The sequence below is a fragment of the Scyliorhinus torazame genome, chromosome 1 (assembly GCF_047496885.1).
Source record: "Scyliorhinus torazame isolate Kashiwa2021f chromosome 1, sScyTor2.1, whole genome shotgun sequence".
NCBI lineage: Eukaryota > Metazoa > Chordata > Chondrichthyes > Carcharhiniformes > Scyliorhinidae > Scyliorhinus > Scyliorhinus torazame.
The window spans coordinates 59,038,956-59,057,169 of record NC_092707.1 but is presented as its reverse complement, the minus strand read 5'-3'; the positions used below and the strand labels follow the sequence as shown (position 1 = coordinate 59,057,169).

General features: G+C 43.8%; 1 protein-coding gene across 1 annotated transcript in view; it reads left to right on the top strand.

Moving 5' to 3' along the window:
- Window positions 1–18,214, top strand: part of vps33a (VPS33A core subunit of CORVET and HOPS complexes) — a 41,630-nt gene that overhangs the window by 21,546 nt on the left and 1,870 nt on the right. Inside the window, exons 7-12 of the mRNA XM_072495364.1 lie at window positions 4,207–4,400; window positions 5,555–5,681; window positions 5,988–6,055; window positions 6,547–6,684; window positions 15,371–15,508; window positions 16,669–16,837. Of these exons, the coding sequence (XP_072351465.1) occupies window positions 4,207–4,400; window positions 5,555–5,681; window positions 5,988–6,055; window positions 6,547–6,684; window positions 15,371–15,508; window positions 16,669–16,837 (834 nt within the window). The remainder of the gene's footprint in view (window positions 1–4,206; window positions 4,401–5,554; window positions 5,682–5,987; window positions 6,056–6,546; window positions 6,685–15,370; window positions 15,509–16,668; window positions 16,838–18,214) is intronic.

Here is an 18,214-nt window from a genome sequence, read left to right as displayed (position 1 = left end):
AAATGTGTCTCCTGAAGCATGACCACGTCTGCCTTCAGTCCCTTCAAGTGCGCGAACACTCGGGACCTCTTTACCGGCACATTCAGGCCCCTCACATTCCACGTCATCAGCCGGATTGGGACCCCACCCCCCCTGCCAACTAGCCATCACCTCTTCTAGGCCAGTCCCGTGTCCGCGCCACCCTCCCCCTCCCCGGACCACCTCTTCTATGTCCAATTCCCCCTCGGCCAGTGCAGCAGCAACCTTATTTCCCCCCAGACCCCAGTCTAGCTCTTTTGCTCCCCCCATAGCACTCCCGTAAGTCAGCTGACTCCTGCTGACCCCGGCTTCCCCCGCTGTCCCATTGACCCCCCCCCCCCCCCCCCGTGTGGGAGTCTCTCCCCCCCTCCTCCCCAACAATCAGTGTGCGCTCCTCCACTCTCCTCAGGCGTTTCAAAGTAATGGTGTTGATCTTGGAATGTGACGCACAATCGCGCTGGCTGCAGCATTCCGAATCTCACTCCCTTCCTATGTAGCACCGCCTTGGCCCGGTTAAAACCAGCTCTCTTCTTTGACACCTTTGCGCTCCAGTCCGGGTAGATTCTGATCTCCGCATTCTCCCAGCTGTTGCTCCGCTCTTTCTTGGCCCATCTCAAGACCCTCTCTCTGTCCGTGAAATGGTGAAACCTCACCACAACCGCCCTTGACGGCTCGTTGGCTTTGGGCCTCCTCGCCAACACCCGATGTGCCCCATCCAGCTCCAGAGGCCTCGGACAGGCCTCCGCACCCATCAGCGATTCGAGCATCGTGCTCGCATATGCCCCGGCATTGGCCCCCTCCACTCCTTCAGGGAGACCCAGGATCCGAAGATTCTTTCGCCTCGACCTGTTCTCCAGGTCCTCTAATCTTTCCGCCCATCTTTTATGCAGCGACTCGTGCCTCTCCAACTTCACCGCCAGGCCCAAGACCTCACCCTCGTTCCCTTCGACTTTTTTCTGCATCTTCCGGATCTTTACCTCGTGGGCCTTCTGGGTCATCCCTAATCCTTCGATCGCTGACAGCATTGGCGCCAGCATCTCTTTTCAGCTCCTCAAAACAGCGCTTGATAACCTCTTGCAGCTCTGGCCCACATTCCTCTTTATCTCCGGCCGTCGCCATCTTGTTTTTTTTCCCTCGCTGCTCCAAAGCCGTTTTTTTTGCCGTTTCACTCCTTGTCCGGTCCATGTACTGTGGAGGGGGACCTTGCTCTCACCTTCCCACACGTGACGTCTTCAAAAAAATTCCGTTGGGGCTCCTCTGGAGAGCCCAAAAGTCCGTGATCGCGGGAGCTGCCGAAACGTGCGGCTTAGCTCCGCATCGCCGCAACCGGAAGTCCCCCCCCCCCCGTCCCCCCCCCCCCCCCCCCACAACCATCTTATCCACCTTTCCTTACCCTTTCTCCACTTTGTTTCCCCTTCCCCTCCCCCCACATCTACATCTGTCAGAGTTTAACCTCTGATGTCAATTTCTCTGCTGTTTGGCCTTTCACATCTTTTGTCCTCTCTGGGGACTGCCATTAGCATTCTTTCCCCTTGGTTTCTGTGGCCATTAGCACCCGGTTTCCCTGGGTTTCTGTGGCTATGACTCATCTTTCATTCTCACTCCACAGTATAAATATTTCCCACTTTCTCTGTCTGTTTGCTTTGACAAAGAGTCATCGGACTCGAAACGTTAGCTCTTTTCTCTCCCTACAGATGCTGCCAGACCTGCTGAGATTTTCCAGCATTTTCTTTTTGGTTTCATCACATCCAGTGTAGGACTTTGACAATGGGTCTTCTGCACTGTAAATTCAATGATAATCTATGATTAATCTAGGACAAAGGTTCGGCACAACATCTTGGGCCGAAGGGCCTGTTCTGTGCTGTATTTTCTATGTTCTATGTTCTATTCCTGGATCAGCAAAGGTGGAAATCAACTAGACGTTCCTGCACCTTGCAGTCAGTGATGTATATTGGGCAATGCTTGCAGGTATCTTTTGGATGACTACCAGTTTCAGCTGCAGTGCCCCCTCCCAGAAATGAACACCCTAATGATGCTCACTATTTAAACTCACACATAATGAATGGCCATAGTCAATTTACTGAAGGTACCTTCAGATCTGTCCTGTAACATAAACATTTCCCAGAAGAAAAGGAATTATCCCCCGCCCCGTTTTATATGTTGTTTTTGACCTTCGCTTGGGGCTTACACTAGGGCATTTTAACTGGGAAGCTCAATGGAGGCTAATGTGCTGGGATCTTTTGAGAAACAATGGGATGCTGAAAATTGGGATTTTCAGGATTAGAATAGCCTTTCCCCATTTATGATTACCTTGTTGATGTCTTATCACTTACAACTCCGAGTGTCTCTCCACAAAGACAGGTATGGGTGTCCTTGTATGTGAGAGTGTGCAGTTTCTGAATTGAATATCCATACCTAAACCATTTTACTGTGTGTTTTCCCCATACCCCACAACATTGAAATTTGCATATTACTGTTTAGGAATTTTTTTTGAGATATTATTAGCTAAGCAACTTACCAATAAGGTAACTTTTTATATGTGATTCAGAGGAAATAAAAATTAATTTAACTTGCATTATTATCTTCCATTTAAAATTGGGAAAGGGATCCTTCAAGACAATTTTTGATCAAGTTGAATGATACTGTTTAGCATATTGTGATAATTTGCTGTAGATAAGGTCGCCTGTAAATAAGTTATTGTTTTGAATCATATCTCTGCTGCTTCTATTCTTACGCATAGTTTTCACTTCCAAGGCAGTAAAGAGATCTCCTCCAAAATCTACCTCTGATTGTACCATTTCTTGCAGAGGCTGGTCTTTCCCATTATACATCCTAGGATATTCAGATAAAGGGCATTCAGATAAAGGGGTACGTTGACCTGAATTCTGATTTTTGATTTTTTTTTTTGTGAACAGTGATCCTTAATATTTAAATGAGCTAATGAAAATCCATGTGCAAAATACTGGATCTAATGCTCCGCTACAAGTAACTAGCATTTGAAGATCCATTCGGTTTTGGTGGTTTTTTTATGGACTCCACACTTGGCAAATAAGTAACACCATTTTCGGCCTCTTTTAAGGCCAAATCAAACTATCAATTGCAAATAGCTGCCACTAAAGAATGTAATTTTTTAACAGTAACTTGTTTTGCTTTGTTAGATGAAAGATGACATGCTATGAGAAAGAGATAAAAAAACTTGTTCTCAACAAATGATTATATGAATTAGTACATGAGTAAAGTAGTGTATTTTTAAAATTATTCTTTGTTAAAATGGGTAACACTGCAATGTTATGTCCATGAGCATAAAACAGCAACTTCCATTTGTGTAGCATCTTTGACGTAGTAAAACATCCCTAGAGGATTCACATCAGCATTATCAAACAAAATTTGACACCAAGCTGCATAAGTAGATATTGGCACCATTGACCAAAGGAGTAGGTTCGTTGACCAAAGGTTTTATTGAGAATTGTAAAGCGATCTGGAGAACAAAGATCCAAAGCTTCAGACCTAGACAACCAATGGGATGTCTACCATTGTGGAGCGATTAAAATCAAGAGACACACAAGACCAGAATTGGAGGAGTGCAGAAATGTGTGAGGTTTGGATGTCTGGAAGTGGTTAATGAGATTGGAAGGGGGGAGGCCATGGAGGAATTTGAAGACACAGGTTGAGAATTTTGATATGTTGCCGGGCCAGGATCCAGCATAGGTTAGTAAGCACAGGGGATGATGGATGAATGATCTTTATGTAAATGAGGATATGGGTGACCGAGTTTTGAATGAGCTCCAGTTTATCTAGGGTGGAAAGTGGGAGGCTGGGAAAGCATTGAAATAATCAAGAATACATAGAGGTAGCAAAGATCTGTATTAAAATTCCAACAGCAGATGAGCTGAGAGAAAGCAGAGTCAGGCAATGTTATGGAGTTGGAAATGAGGGTGGTCTTGTTGCTGGTGTGGACATGTTGTTGGAAGCTAATCTTGGGGTCAGATGCAACACCAAGGTTGCAAGTGGTGTGTTTCAGCAATTTCTGCTCCCTCACCACTGTTTCCTGGATAGGTTAATTGAAACTTCTCCCTTTGCCCTTTCTTCCTGTCTGTCACCCCAATCCAAAGAAACTGGTCAACTCTCTTATGTGGAAATGTCATTTTGATGCTTCTTGGGTTTATATTTGTGACTTATGTTTTTCAGCTAATGTAAAACTGCCTCCTGAGAAATTTGCACCAAAAAAACAAAACGAAACTGGCCGAGATCTTCCCACTGAACCTAAAAAGCTACAGTTAAACTCTGCTGAAGAACTCTACGCCGAAATCAGAGACAAAAATTTCAATGCCGTTGGTTCAGTCCTCAGTAAAAAGGCCAAGTTCATCTCTGCCGCGTTTGAGGTAATGCATCTTGTAAAGTCTGAGATTGGCTACGCCTTCAGTGATGCAGATTGTGTTCCTAATTTCTGCAGTCAGAACAGAATTAACTTTGGTCTTAAAACCTTGCTTTCTCTGTTGTTTTGCAGAGTAACTTGGGGAATATTGTACTTTTATTTTGTTGCAGTAAGAATTTTGTTTGACTTATTAATTATAGGAAAGGAAAATGACAATTCACCTGACATTTTATCGATAAAATCTAGGCAAAAGCAGATTCAGTTGGATGCTTTGAAACATTCTGGTTTGTTAATTATCAATAAGTGATGATGAAGAATGACCAATAAATGACGTTTGTTAATCAATATATAGTTCACTTGAACAACATTATATCTGAATTCAAATGGACATTGAGTGTTGTGTTGGGAAGTAAATATATTCATTATATTTCTAACACTAGGAGTTGCATCTCCACAATTTTAAGGCTTCATTAACACCTCCGTGTCTCAACTTGCCCAATTTCTTCAATCTACCAATATTTTCATTATGAAAGCAGTCAGCTAGATGCATGCTATTTAAAATTCATGAAAGATCTAATGCTTCAATTGTTTTTAAAACTGGATTGTAGTGTATAATTCTTCAGTCCTCATCAAATTGACTAAAATTATTATGCATTAATTAATATTAAGATGCATAACAAGGTGCAGCTGGGGACAGTTATAAAGACAATCCATGCCTCTCCGATTTGACCCTGCTGGTTGCTGTAAATGCAGAAAGTCAGGGATAAAAGTGTGGGCTAGGGATAGATTTTCTGTATAACTTGGCAAACCAAACTATCTGGTCACTGTTCTATACCATTTATAGAGCACTGTTGCTAAGGAAGGTTTTGTGGGCAGGGCCTTTGGCAGGATGTTAGCATCACCCTGGAGTTCAGTGTTATTTTCTTGTACAGTAAATTTCACTCTGGCGCATGCTATTAAGAATGTCATGCTCTTGTCTATTGGGAGGGTCACTCAAGCTGGTGATCCTGTATAATTCTTTATCACCTTAGTAACATAGATTGCCTTTTGGGCGGGAAGCAAATCTTTATTTAAAAGTAAATTGAAATGCTCTTTTCATTTGAAATGGTATCAAAACTAATTTATAATCATAACCAGAACTCTTTTATTTTTTTGTTGCAGGGAAGACATAATGCAAAGACTGTAGGTGAAATTAAACAGTTTGTCTCCCAGCTTCCACACATGCAAGCAGCAAGAACCTCACTAGCTAATCATACATCTATTGCTGAACTCATCAAAGACATTACCGGTAAAGCTTTGAAAAATATATTAATTGTCCCCCCCCTCTTAAATTATTTCTAAATATCAACGGTTTTCACAACTTGAGAAATAGGAGCAAGCCTACTCCGCCATTCAGGAGGATCATGATTGATCTTCACGCTCAACTCCACATTTTCACAGCATCCCCATATCTCTTCATTTACTTTTGATTTCTAGAATTATTGCTCTCGACCTTGAATGTAAAAGTTTTGAAAGAATAATCAAATAAGCTAAATTGAAAATCAACTTCACTGAAAGTAGCCGTCTTTTACTTGCTGTAATTGTTTTCTCTTAGCATCGGAAACATTCTTTGACAATTTGACTGTGGAACAAGAATTTATGTCTGGGATTGATACTGACAAGGTAATAACAAAACCACAGCTTGCCCTTTTAAACGTGTTTATACTATACTTCCATTTCCATCCAGTAGCTGTATTAGCTGGTAGCCATTACATTTAACACATCCATCAAAAAACTATAATTAAATATCATATGCTTCCGGGTAGTATCTGCTAGAAGGCAAACTATTTCATTTTAAATATAGGAATAGTAATTATTGAGATGTTTTGGAGCATTTGGCACTGAAGAAGTAACTTAAATACTGATGTGACAAGTATGCAAGGGACATGAGTTCTACATTGCAACAGGGTTTGATTTGTTAGGTAGGCCGAAAAGTATTGTTGTAAAAGTAATTTGAACGTGGCCCTAATGGTACTAGTTTCGGCTGAGTGGCTATTTGGTTAGAAGTAGTGAAACTGGTTGCAATTCTTCAATAATTGACCCGCAGATAATCGATTAATGTGAGTTTGCTCAAATGGAACTGCTTCAAGTACCAATTGCATTTGTTCCTACAGGTTAATAGTTACATTGAAGACTCCATTGCTCAAAAAGAACCTTTGATAAAGATTCTGCGACTTGTTTGCATGCAGTCAGTGTGCAATAATGGCTTGAAACAGAAAGTGCTGGACTACTACAAGAGAGAGATTTTACAGGTCAGACAGCATAATTAATCTACTTAACTTCATACTGAAATTCCACTTCTGTTTTTACAGAACATTTGGGAAAAGTCAGTTTGGAGTTCCGAACGACTTGTTTCATTCACAGTGATTGAGAAATATGAATTTTTTAAAAAAGGCAAATCTGTCATGAAACATGAATGTTCCTCTAAGTAAACTTGCATGTCATACTTGAGGTTATCAATCAGTTAGCTGTTTAACTTGATTCCCCACAAATGGATGTTGGTGTGGTAACCAATTTACAAGTATAGTGTTTATGTAAATTGCTAAGTTTTCCATGTATTAAATTTTACAATCAAGGGCTGCTTCCAAAACCTACACAGTATAACAATGAGGCAGTTTACAGTTTGACCTACGCTTCTAGGATCCAACGCTTGTCAGCCTTATTTGTGGACTGGATGGTTTGGTATGGTATGTGATGGGACTAATAATAACCATTTTGTGAGTTTTAGAGTGGAAAGATGCATATAATAGCATCATGCTCTCCTGATAATCCTCTTGGGTGGAATAATACCATATGATGGACTAAACATTTTAGGCTGTGCTAACAAGATTTATTTACTGTTAAGTTGGAAATTTATGTAGGGGCAAAAAAAGTTGCATACGGTTGCAGTTACAGCACTTTGATACTTCTGAAAACAAAAGTATAACACATTTGGAATTATAGGCAACCTTTAATTTACTTGTAATACTGTAACGTGAATCCTTTGTCTTCATACAAAACTGTTGTACCACTGCAACATGGAGCTAAATGGTTGAAACACATAAACCAAAGAAATTTGAAAGGCTGCTGATCCAGGGCTGGGCATCTTTGAAACAGCTCCAAATTCCTCTTTGGTATTAATTGGTTCTATCACCACAATGAGTTGGGAGATAAAAAAAAATAACTTCTCCTTGCTGTCTTAAGCTTAGGCTTTGTTTGCTGCCACCACGTTCATGGGTTGTATGCACGCCTGCCATCTTTATAGGGGGCAATGTAAGACATGACCGCAGCTTCTTTAGTTTCAAGAACTAATGTAACATGCCTCAAAATAAAGTAGCTGTCAGTACTTTACAAAATTATATTTGGATCTGCAACATCATTAATTATACTAAAGGCATTTGAGAATGTGACAGAATATGCAGGTGTTTTAAGACCTGATTCTGCCCCTTTGCTAAACTGCTAGAATTAGTAAGAGCAGCACACATTCAACAGTATTTTCTTTCTGTCCTGACTGAATCTTTTGGATCACTGTGTTCATAAATTGATAGATGACAGATTATTAAGGTGAGTTGAAGTATCAGTGTTCAGTATTACGATCCCAGACCAGACCCCAACAGTGGCCAGGATACTGAACCAAAACCCCAATATTTTATTTTCTAAGACTTTGTGGAAAGAATACTTCGCTCCAGAAGTGATTGCACAACGAAATAGGCATTTGATATTTTAAAACGAAACTTTATTATTAGCACACTATTAAACTATTTTTAATAACACACCCGAAAGTAACCTGCAATTACCCCTTAAACAATACTACTCAATACAGTAAATGCCATACCCTTAATTAATATCTCTATCTCTATTCCCAATTTAAAAAAACAAGAAAGGTAAAAAACATCTCTCCATGCATCCCAATGGCACAGAGTAATACTTGCTTCCCAGAACAAATTTGGCTCCTGTTAGTTTTTTGAAGGCATTCAGCCAGAGCCTGCAGGGGCTCTGTTTCAACTGGCTTGTTTCAGCTTTCCCCTTGTCTTCAAGTCTACCCTGCTTTAAATACTATTACTTTTTTTTTAATCTATCCTACTGGGAGCAGAAGACCCTACTCGTGGTCTAAAGGGTTAGTCAGATCAGAACTCTGCTTTCTCAAAATGTCTGAATACTGTGGCTCTACCCAGCAATTACATTTCCCCAAGCTGAAAACAAATGAAATGAAATGAAAATCGCTTATTGTCACAAGTAGGCTTCAAATGAAGTGACTGTGAACAGCCCCTAGTCGCCACATTCCGGCGCCTGTTCGGGGAGGCTGTTACAGGAATCGAACCGTGCTGCTGGCCTGCCTTGGTCTGCTTTCAAAGCCAGCGATTTAGCCCTGTGCTAAACAGCCCCTATGAACTCTCCAGGCTGAAAACACATTACTCTGGTCAATTTCACCTCTGGCTCCTAAACCCTTTTTGGTCTTGCAAAAACCAGATTCTTTTTAAAAACATGACTACTGCAGTCAAACACACTTTAATCCTTAAATTGCCAAATGTTTATAATCCAATATATCTAAAATCCTGCATTCATCACATCAGTAACGATGTCCATGCAACCCCTCATAAAATACTGTGCAAGCTAGATATACTGAGTAACCTTCTGATGACATGATGTGTGAGACCCACAAACTAAGAACTTATTGCAATAACTGAGTTAGAAAGCAAAATGAGTTGGCGGTGTGATTTGCTGAAATAGAGCCTTTAATTTGCCCCAAACTTTATAGATGTGGAAAAATTATATATATAAGCAGTATGTTGCCTTCCCTTCCTCTAAATGAAAAATGATTCCAGATTACTCGAGCAATTTAAAAATGTGCCAACTCAGGGTTTTGTTGACTGAAGCAAAGGAACGTAACTATCCTGTCAAGCGGGTATTAGCAGGATGGGCCTAAGACAGGAGAGTAAACATGTTAATTTGGAAGAGTGCAGGTGAATTTCCCAGATACTTTCAGCACATTTCCAGTGTGTAATAAGGACAAGGACATTTTGTGGCAGGAAAATTATGTAGAGTCTGTCTTGCTAGTTTTATGCTATTAATTTCTTCCCGGAGTTCCCTCCATCCCCTCATTTAAATATATAGTTACAAAACCGAAGACCTAACTTTCCACTCACATTGAACATTGTAACTTAGTCTGAGAATTACATTGTGCAGATGTTGCCAGTATTAGCTGGGATAGGTATTAAGGATCATTTTTCAACATCCACATGCTTCTAGAAGGGTCATATCGCAAGTGAATTTTCACCTTTTTCCTCTCCCCTCAGCAAGAGGTTCCCATTCTTTTTTTAAAAAAAATATTTATTCAAATTTTTCAACAATTTTTCAACAAACAACCCCCAACAGAAAGAAACAAGAACACAACAATCAGAAATTATACATTGGATTTCCCCCATATACAATAACCCCCCATATAACATTTAAAAACACAAATAGGAACCCCCCCCCGCCCCCGCCCTTGGGCTGCTGCTGACCTCCTGCTAACACTCCGCGAGATAGTCTAGGAACGGTTGCCACCGCGTGAAGAACCTTTGCACAGACCCTCGCAAGGCAAACTTTTTCCTCTCCAGCTTGATGAACCCTGCCATGTCATTGATCCAAGCTTCCACACTCGGGGGCTTTGCATCTTTCCATAGTAGCAAAATCCTCCGCCGGGCTACCAGGGACGTAAAGGCCAGAATACCGGCCTCTTTCGCCTCCTGCACTCCCAGCTCGTCCGATACCCCAAATAATGCCAATCCCCAGCTCGGCTTGACCCGGGCGTTTACCACCTTGGACATAGTCCTCGCAAAACCCCTCCAAAACCCATCCAGCGCCGGGCACGACCAGAACATATGGACGTGATTTGCCGGGCTCTCCGAGCACCTCCCACATCTGTCCTCCACCCCAAAGAACCTACTCCACCTCTCCCCTGTCATATGCGCTCTGTGAGTAACTTTGAACTGTATTAGGCTGAGCCTGGCACAAGAGGAGGAAGAATTAACCCTACTCAGGGCATCAGCTCAAGCTCCTCCTCCCACTTGCCCTTGAGGCCTCCTCCTCTTCCTTCAACTCCTGGTAAATCGCCAAAACCTTGCCTTCCCTAACCCATACACCCAAAATCACCCTGTCCTGAATCCCACGTGCCGGAAGCAGCGGGAATTCCCTCACCTGCCGCCTCACAAACACCCTCACTTGCATGTACCTGGAAGCGTTTCCCGGGGGTAGCCCAAACTTCTCCTCCAGCGCCCCTAGGCTCGCAAACGTCCCATCGATGAACAGGTCCCCCATTCTTCTAATCCCTGCCCGATGCCAGCTCCGAAGCCCCCCATCCATCCTTCCCGGGACGAACCGATGATTCTCCCGAATCGGGGACCAAACTGAGGCTCCCACCTCGCCCCTGTATCGCCACTGCCCCCAGATCTTCAGCATTGCCACCACCACCGAACTCGTGGTGTACCTTGTCGGCGTGAGCGGCAGTGGTGCCGTCACCAGTGTCCTCAGGCTCATGCCCACACAGGACGCCATCTCTAGCCTCTTCCACGCCGCCCCCTCCCCCTCCAATACCCACTTACGGATCATCGCCACATTGGCTGCCCAATAATAGCCACACAAATTCGGCAGCGGCAGCCCCCCCCCCTGTCCCTGCTACGCTCCAGAAACACTCTCTTCACTCTCGGGGTCTTATTCGCCTCACAAATCCCATGATGCTCCTGCTTACTCGTTTGAAAAAGGCCTTTGAGATCATAATGGGAAGGCACTGGAACACACAGAGAAACCTCGGGAGGACCGTCATTTTGACCGACTGCACCCTACCCGCTAGTGAGAGTGGCAGCATATCCCATCTTTCAAAATCCTCCTCCATCTGCGTCAAATTAAGTTTATGCAGGGCCCCCCAACTCCTAGCTACTTGGATCCCTAGGTACCGAAAGCTCCTTTCCGCCCTCTTCAGCGGTAGCTCGTCTATCCCCCTTCCCTGGTCCCCTGAATGCACCACAAAGAGCTCACTCTTCCCTACGTTGGGTTTATACCCCGAAAAGTCCCCAAACTCCCTAAGGATCCGCATGACCTCCGCCATCCCCTCCACTGGATCCGCCACATACAACAACAGGTCGTCGGCATACAACGACACCCGGTGATCCTCTTCTCCCCCCCCCCCCCCCCCCCCCCCCCCCCCGACCAGTCCCCTCCATTTCCTGGACTCCCTCAGTGCCATGGCCAGCGGCTCAATTGCCAGTGCAAACAACAAGGTACAGCCGAAAGTACTCCGACCTCCGGCGGTTCGTAGCCACACTCGCCACCGGAGCTCTATATAGCAGCCTGACCCAACTGATGAACCCCTCCCCGAACCCAAATCTCCGCAACACTTCCCAAAGATACTCCCACTCCACCCGATCAAAGGCCTTCTCCGTGTCCATAGCTGCCACTACCTCCGCTTCCCCCTCCACCGAGGGCATCATAATCACATTGAGGAGCCTCCGCAAATTTGTGTTTAGCTGCCTACCCTTCACAAATCCCGTCTGGTCCTCATGAATCACCCCCGGGACACCGTCCTCAATTCTCGTAGCCAGCACCTTCGCCAGCAACTTAGCGTCAACATTGAGGAGCGAGATCGGTCTATACGACCCACATTGCAATGGATCCTTGTCCCGCTTCAAGATCAAAGAAATCAGCGCCCTGGACATTGTCGGGGGCAAGGTCCCTCCCCTCCCTCGCCTTATTAAAAGTCCTCACTGGCAACGGGCCCAGCAGGTCCACGTATTTCCTGTAGAATTCAACCGGGAACCCATCTGGCCCTGGGGCCTTCCCCGCCTGCATGCTCCCCAATCCTTTAACCAGCTCCTCCAGCCCAATCGGCACCCACAAACCAGCCACCTCCTCCTCCTCCACCCTCGGGAACCTCAGCTGATCTAGGAATCGTCGCATCCCCTCCTCCCCCGCTGGGGGCTCAGACCTGTACAGATCCCCATAGAAGTCCCTAAATACCTTGTTTATTCTCACCGCACTCCACACCGTATTCCCCCCTCTATCCTTAACTCCACCAATCTCCCTCGCTGCCTCCCTCTTACGAAGCTGATGTGCCAGCATCCGACTCGCCTTCTCCCCATACTCCTACGTCGCTCCCTCCGCTTTCCTCCACTGTGCCTCTGCTTTCCCTGTGGTCAACAGGTCGAATTCCGTCTGGAGGTTCCGTCGCTCCCTAAGTAGCCCCTCCCCCTCCTCGGGGGGCCTCTGCATACCTCCTGTCTACCCTTAAAATCTCCCCCACCAACCTCTCCCCCTCGCTCCCCTCTCTTCTCCCGGTGGGCCCTAATGGAGATTAGCTCTCCCCTGACCACTGCCTTCAACGCTTCCCAGACTACCCCCACCTGCACCTCCCCGTTGTCGTTGGCCTCCAAATATCTTTCAATACACCCCCGCACCCGCCCGCACACCCCCTCATCCGCCAACAGTCCCACATCGAGGCGCCACAGCGGGCGCCGGTCCCTCTCCTCCCCCAACTCCAGCTCCACCCAATGCGGGGCGTGGTCCGAGATGGCTATGGCCGAATATTCCGTTCCCTCCACTTTCGGGATTAGTGCCCTACTCAAAATGAAAAAATCTATCCGGGAGTACCCATTATCAAGCTTCCTACCTCCAGATCCGGAATCCGACCCAGCATGCGTTTCATAAATCCGGCAACATCCCTATTCGGGGCATATACGTTCACCAGTACCACCTGCACCCCCTGCAACCTACCACTCACCATCACATCGACCTCCATTATCCACTACAATATTCAGTGCCTCGAAAGACGCCTGCTTCCCCACCAGTATTGCAACCCCTCTGTTCTTCGCATCCAGCCCTGAATGAAAGACCTGCCCTACCCATCCCTTTCTCAGCCTAACCTGATCTGCCACCTTCAGATGTGTCTCCTGGAGAAGAGGTTCCCATTCTGTATGAACATACCTTCTATAGCATTGTCATGGAGCAGCACCAGATGGAGCAGAGAATAGTGAGTATTTAGCTTTTATTGGTAGAGGGATTGAGTTTTGGAGCCATGAGGTCATGTTGCAGCTGTACAAAACTCTGGTGCAGCCGCATTTGGAGTATTGTGTGCAATTCTGGTCACCGCATTATAGGAAGGATGTGGAAGCATTGGAAAGGGTGCAGAGGAGATCTACCAGAATGTTGCCTGGTATGGAGGGAAGATCTTCTGAGGAAAGGCTGAGGGACTTGAGGCTGTTTTCGTTAGAGAGAAGAAGGTTAAGAGGTGACTTAATTGAGGCATACAAGATGATCAGAGGATTGGATAGGGTGGACAGTGAGAGCCTTTTTCCTCGGATGGTGATGTCTAGCACGAGGGGACATAGCTGTAAATTGAGGGGAGATAGATGTAAGACAGATGTCAGAGGTAGGTTCTTTACTCAGAGAGTAGTAAGGGTGTGGAATGCCCTGCCTGCAACAGTAGTGGACTCGCCAACACTAAGGGTATTCAAATGGTCATTGGATAGACATATGGATGATAAGTGAATAGTGTAAATGGGCTTTAGAGTGGTTTCACAGGTTGGCGCAACATCGAGGGCCGAAGGGCCTGTACTGCGCTGTAATGTTCTATGTTCTATTTGAAAAGGATGGAGTACACATATTGCCTCCTTTCTTTCTCACCCCAGACTAGCACAGTAGAGTGTCTACAAGTCAAAATGAGGATCTAACTGAGGAAATGTGAATGAACGCACTCCACCAAAAAAGCACTTGCAGCCAAATGTATTTCCCTATACTGCTCTCTCTGGCTATGAAGTTAATCGCCGCAGTCGACTTGAATGGAACGGGCTCAATCGTGTATTTATGGCCAATCTTAGTTAAATGAACCAAGCTGTAGTACAGTCATGCATTCACAAGGTGACTTCCCCATCTCTTGTGGCAAGAGAATGATATCCATAAGCTTCCTGGCATTTTATGATAGTGATGATTGTTTTATATTGGTGATGACCCCCTCTAGTAGCCTGTCTGTTTTGGGGATTGTGCTCTGATTTCCCCTCCAAGAAAGTTGTGTAAATGGGAGGAAGACTAACATTTGAATGAATATGCCAAGTAGTACAGGAGAACTCGAGTGAGAGTTAGAATTGTGGCAATATTAGTCTGTTGAATTGGAGGAAGTGTTTTTAAGGTTGTGCTTGTTAGTAATTCCGATTTAAGTGAGCTAGTTCGTCATACTGCAAGATACTGAATCAAAGCACTGGTACCTCCTGCAGATGTTGAAAAGCATAAGAAAAAGACTGGGACATAGAGTTACAATATCTGCGTGTCCAGTGAGTGATCCACGTCCTATCTCTTCATTAATCCGTTCTATCATTATGTGGCTGCATTGTTCAGCCAGAACTGACTTTTAAAAGGCTGCACTGAAATTTCCATGCACCCCAGCAGACCACACTCATTTCTACACCAATCTCATAGCCATTACTGAGTGCAAATCTTTTCCACCAGTGTCACAGTCACGATTGAGGAATTAATTTATTTTATTAACTGATTCCCGGCTTGGGTCACTGTCTGTGTGGCGTCTGCATGTTCCTCCCGTGTGTGTAGATTTCCTCCGGGTGCTACGGTTTCCTCCCACAGTCCAAAGATGTGCAGGATAGGTGGATTGGCCATGCTGAATTGCTCTTGGTGTCCATAAAAGGTTAGGTGGGGTTACTGGGTTACAGGGATAGGGTGGAGGTGTGGGCTTAAGTAGGGTGCTCTTTCCAAGACTCGATGGGCCGAATGGCCTCCTTCTGCACTGTAAATACTATGAAAACATTTAGGAATAGTTACATAAGTTCTTGTTAATTGTCTATAGCACATAATTTGATGAGTATCAAATACTATTTTCGGATATAAGCTTTTTTTAGGGATTTGAGGTCATAATTTAAACAAAGAGACTTGATTTTTTCTGCTTCTTCTGTGCATGACTTTTATTATATATTTCAGACATATGGTTATGAACACATTTTAACCTTGAATAACCTAGAAAAGGCTGGGTTATTGAAACCTCAGACTAGCACCAGGAATAATTATCCAACTATAAGAAAAACTCTGCGCCTTTGGATGGACGACATCAATGAACAGGTTGGTTAGTTCAGACCTTTTGATGTGAATAACCAATGTCAATTCAACAAAGTAGATTTTAAAATGAGAATTTTAATGCTAAGCTCTTTAAGTCTTTGAATAAATTCAAACTAACCATTTTCTAAATCTGATGGAGACCGAGTCCTGTTTTTTTATAGTGCATTCTCATTATCTGGAATGAGTCGATCAGATGAATCAAAATCAAGTTGGTTAGTTCCATTCGCTGGCAAATCTGCCTTGCGAGAGAGCAGGGAAAAGATAAATTGAGAATTTTTGATGCAACAAGAAAATGAATCCATTCACAGAAAAAGTTAAGAGATTGTTATTGAACTAGGGACATTTCCTCTTTTTTTTTTACTGGGTACAATAAAGTTCTGTCATGTGAAACAGTCAACAGCTTCTTGTTTCATTATTAACAAAGTGATCTTCATTACCAAATAAGCAAATTCTTGCTAAATGAATTTTTACTGTAGATTTTCTACATACTCCCCTGTAGTGATAGATGTGAGGTGAGCTATAATGCCTCTTTCCATTGGTTTGTCTCTGCCAATCCTTTTACTCCAGACATCAATGGAATGGCTTGAACTCACTTAATGAAAGTAGCACATGGTATGACTTTCATGTGAATGACTGATATAAAGTCCTCTAGTGTTGTCAATGGATGGATGGCTTATGTAATACTCAGTCTGGGAGCAAGTGATGGTAGCTATTACTCCAGTAATTTAATCATCACATGACCTAAAATTCAAGAAAGCCTTCAAATGTTTAATGGGCATTGAGGTGTCTGACATATGTGGGGTTTATTTTTATAAACCATTTCTCTCGCCTTATTTATTTATTTTTGACTGTTGCACCACAGGTTGATAGACTTGAACTGGCCACTTGAACAGGGGTGCATTAGTTTTAACTGGCAATCCAAGAGGTATCAAACACGCTCTCACAAGTCTTTTCCTTTTTCCCTGTTGGCTAACTTATTGATCAAACTTCTTATCCTTGTGTTCAATTTCAATCATTTAATGTACCAAAATGATTAATTTGAAAACGGTCTCGCAGTACAATGTCTAATGTTTTTATGTCTGAACTTAAATGCTGCATGCAGTTTTTAAAATCCTTTAAAATGGTCTTTAAGGATTTTATGTAATTTTGTTTTCCGATTACAGAATCCCAATGATATCTCTTACGTGTACAGTGGTTATGCCCCTCTGAGTGTGCGGTTAACACAGTTGCTGGCTCGTCCTGGATGGCGAAGCATAGAGGAGGTACTGAAGATGCTGCCGGGACCTCATTTTGAAGAAAGACAGCAACTACCTTCTGGATTGCACAAAAAACGTAAGCTGCAACAACTTGTATTTATATAGTTCCTTTAACATGGTAAGTGTGTCCCCAAGGCACTTGAGCTTCATCAAACAAAATTTGACACTGAGCCAGATGAGCATGTCTTAGGACTGATGACCAAAAGCTTAGCCAAAGAGACAGATTTTAGAGCTTAGGCATTTGACAGCTGAAGGCATGACCAATTGTAGAGCAGATAAAATCAGCGATGGACAATTGCAGGAATTTCAGAGGGCTGCAGGACATTAGAGATGGGGTGCAGTGAGGCCATGGAGGAACTTGTCAACAAGGGTTTGAAAATTGAGATGTTGCTCAACCAAATTATGCTAACAAACAGGGCTGTGATGGATGACCAGTACATGGAGGTAGTAAAGATGTAGCGATCAAAGCATTCAAATGTATGGAGAGTAGAAGATGATAGGCCATCAGGAGTGCATTGGAATAGTCAAGTCTAGAGGTTACATAGGTTTGGATAAGGAAGAGAAATATAGAAATAGTTTGACAGAACTGTGATTGATATCCTGTTAAGGATGTATGTGTACTGAAACTTCAGCATTACAGCAAAGCAGTTTCTCATTCACACTGACAAACAACAGGTCTGGATAGTTGCATGTATTGGTCGATACTGCTGCAGAAACAGTAAGATTCCCTGGAGCTGCAGCTGCCTGAAAATGGGCTCGAAATGGATTTATTGTACTAATCTATAATCACATTGTAAGAAACAGAAACCTCCTCCTTATTTTTACGTTTCAGGACTACTCAGTCAATTTTTATTTTGAAGGCTCTTGCATGATGTGTTGTTGCAATTATACAAGGCCTTGGTGAGGCTACACCTAGAATATTGTGTGCAATTTTAGTCTCCTTTTCTGAGGAAGGATGTTCTTGCTCTCGAGGGTGTGCAGCAAAGGTTTACCAGACCGATTCCAGGGATGGCGGGACTGTCATATGAGGAGAGATTCACTAGGTTAGGATTGTTCTCGCTGGAGTTCAGAAGAATGAGGAGGATTCATAGAGACTTATAAAATTCTAACCGCACTAGACAGGGTAGATGCAGGGAAGATATTCCCGATGGTGGGTGTGCCCAGATCCAGGGGTCACAATCTGAGGATTCAGGGTAAACCATTTCAGACAGAGATGAGGAGACATTTCTTCACCCAAAGAGTGGTGAGCCTGTGTATTCATTACCACAGGAAGTAGTTGATGCTAAAACATTGAATATATTCAAGAGGTGCCTAGATATAGAACTTGGGGCGAATGGATCAAAGGTTATGGAGAGAAAGCAGGATTAGGCTATTTAGTTGGATGAACAACCATGATCGTGATAAATGTTGGAGCAGGCTCGAAGGGCAAAAGGCCTCCTCCTCCTCTTGCTCC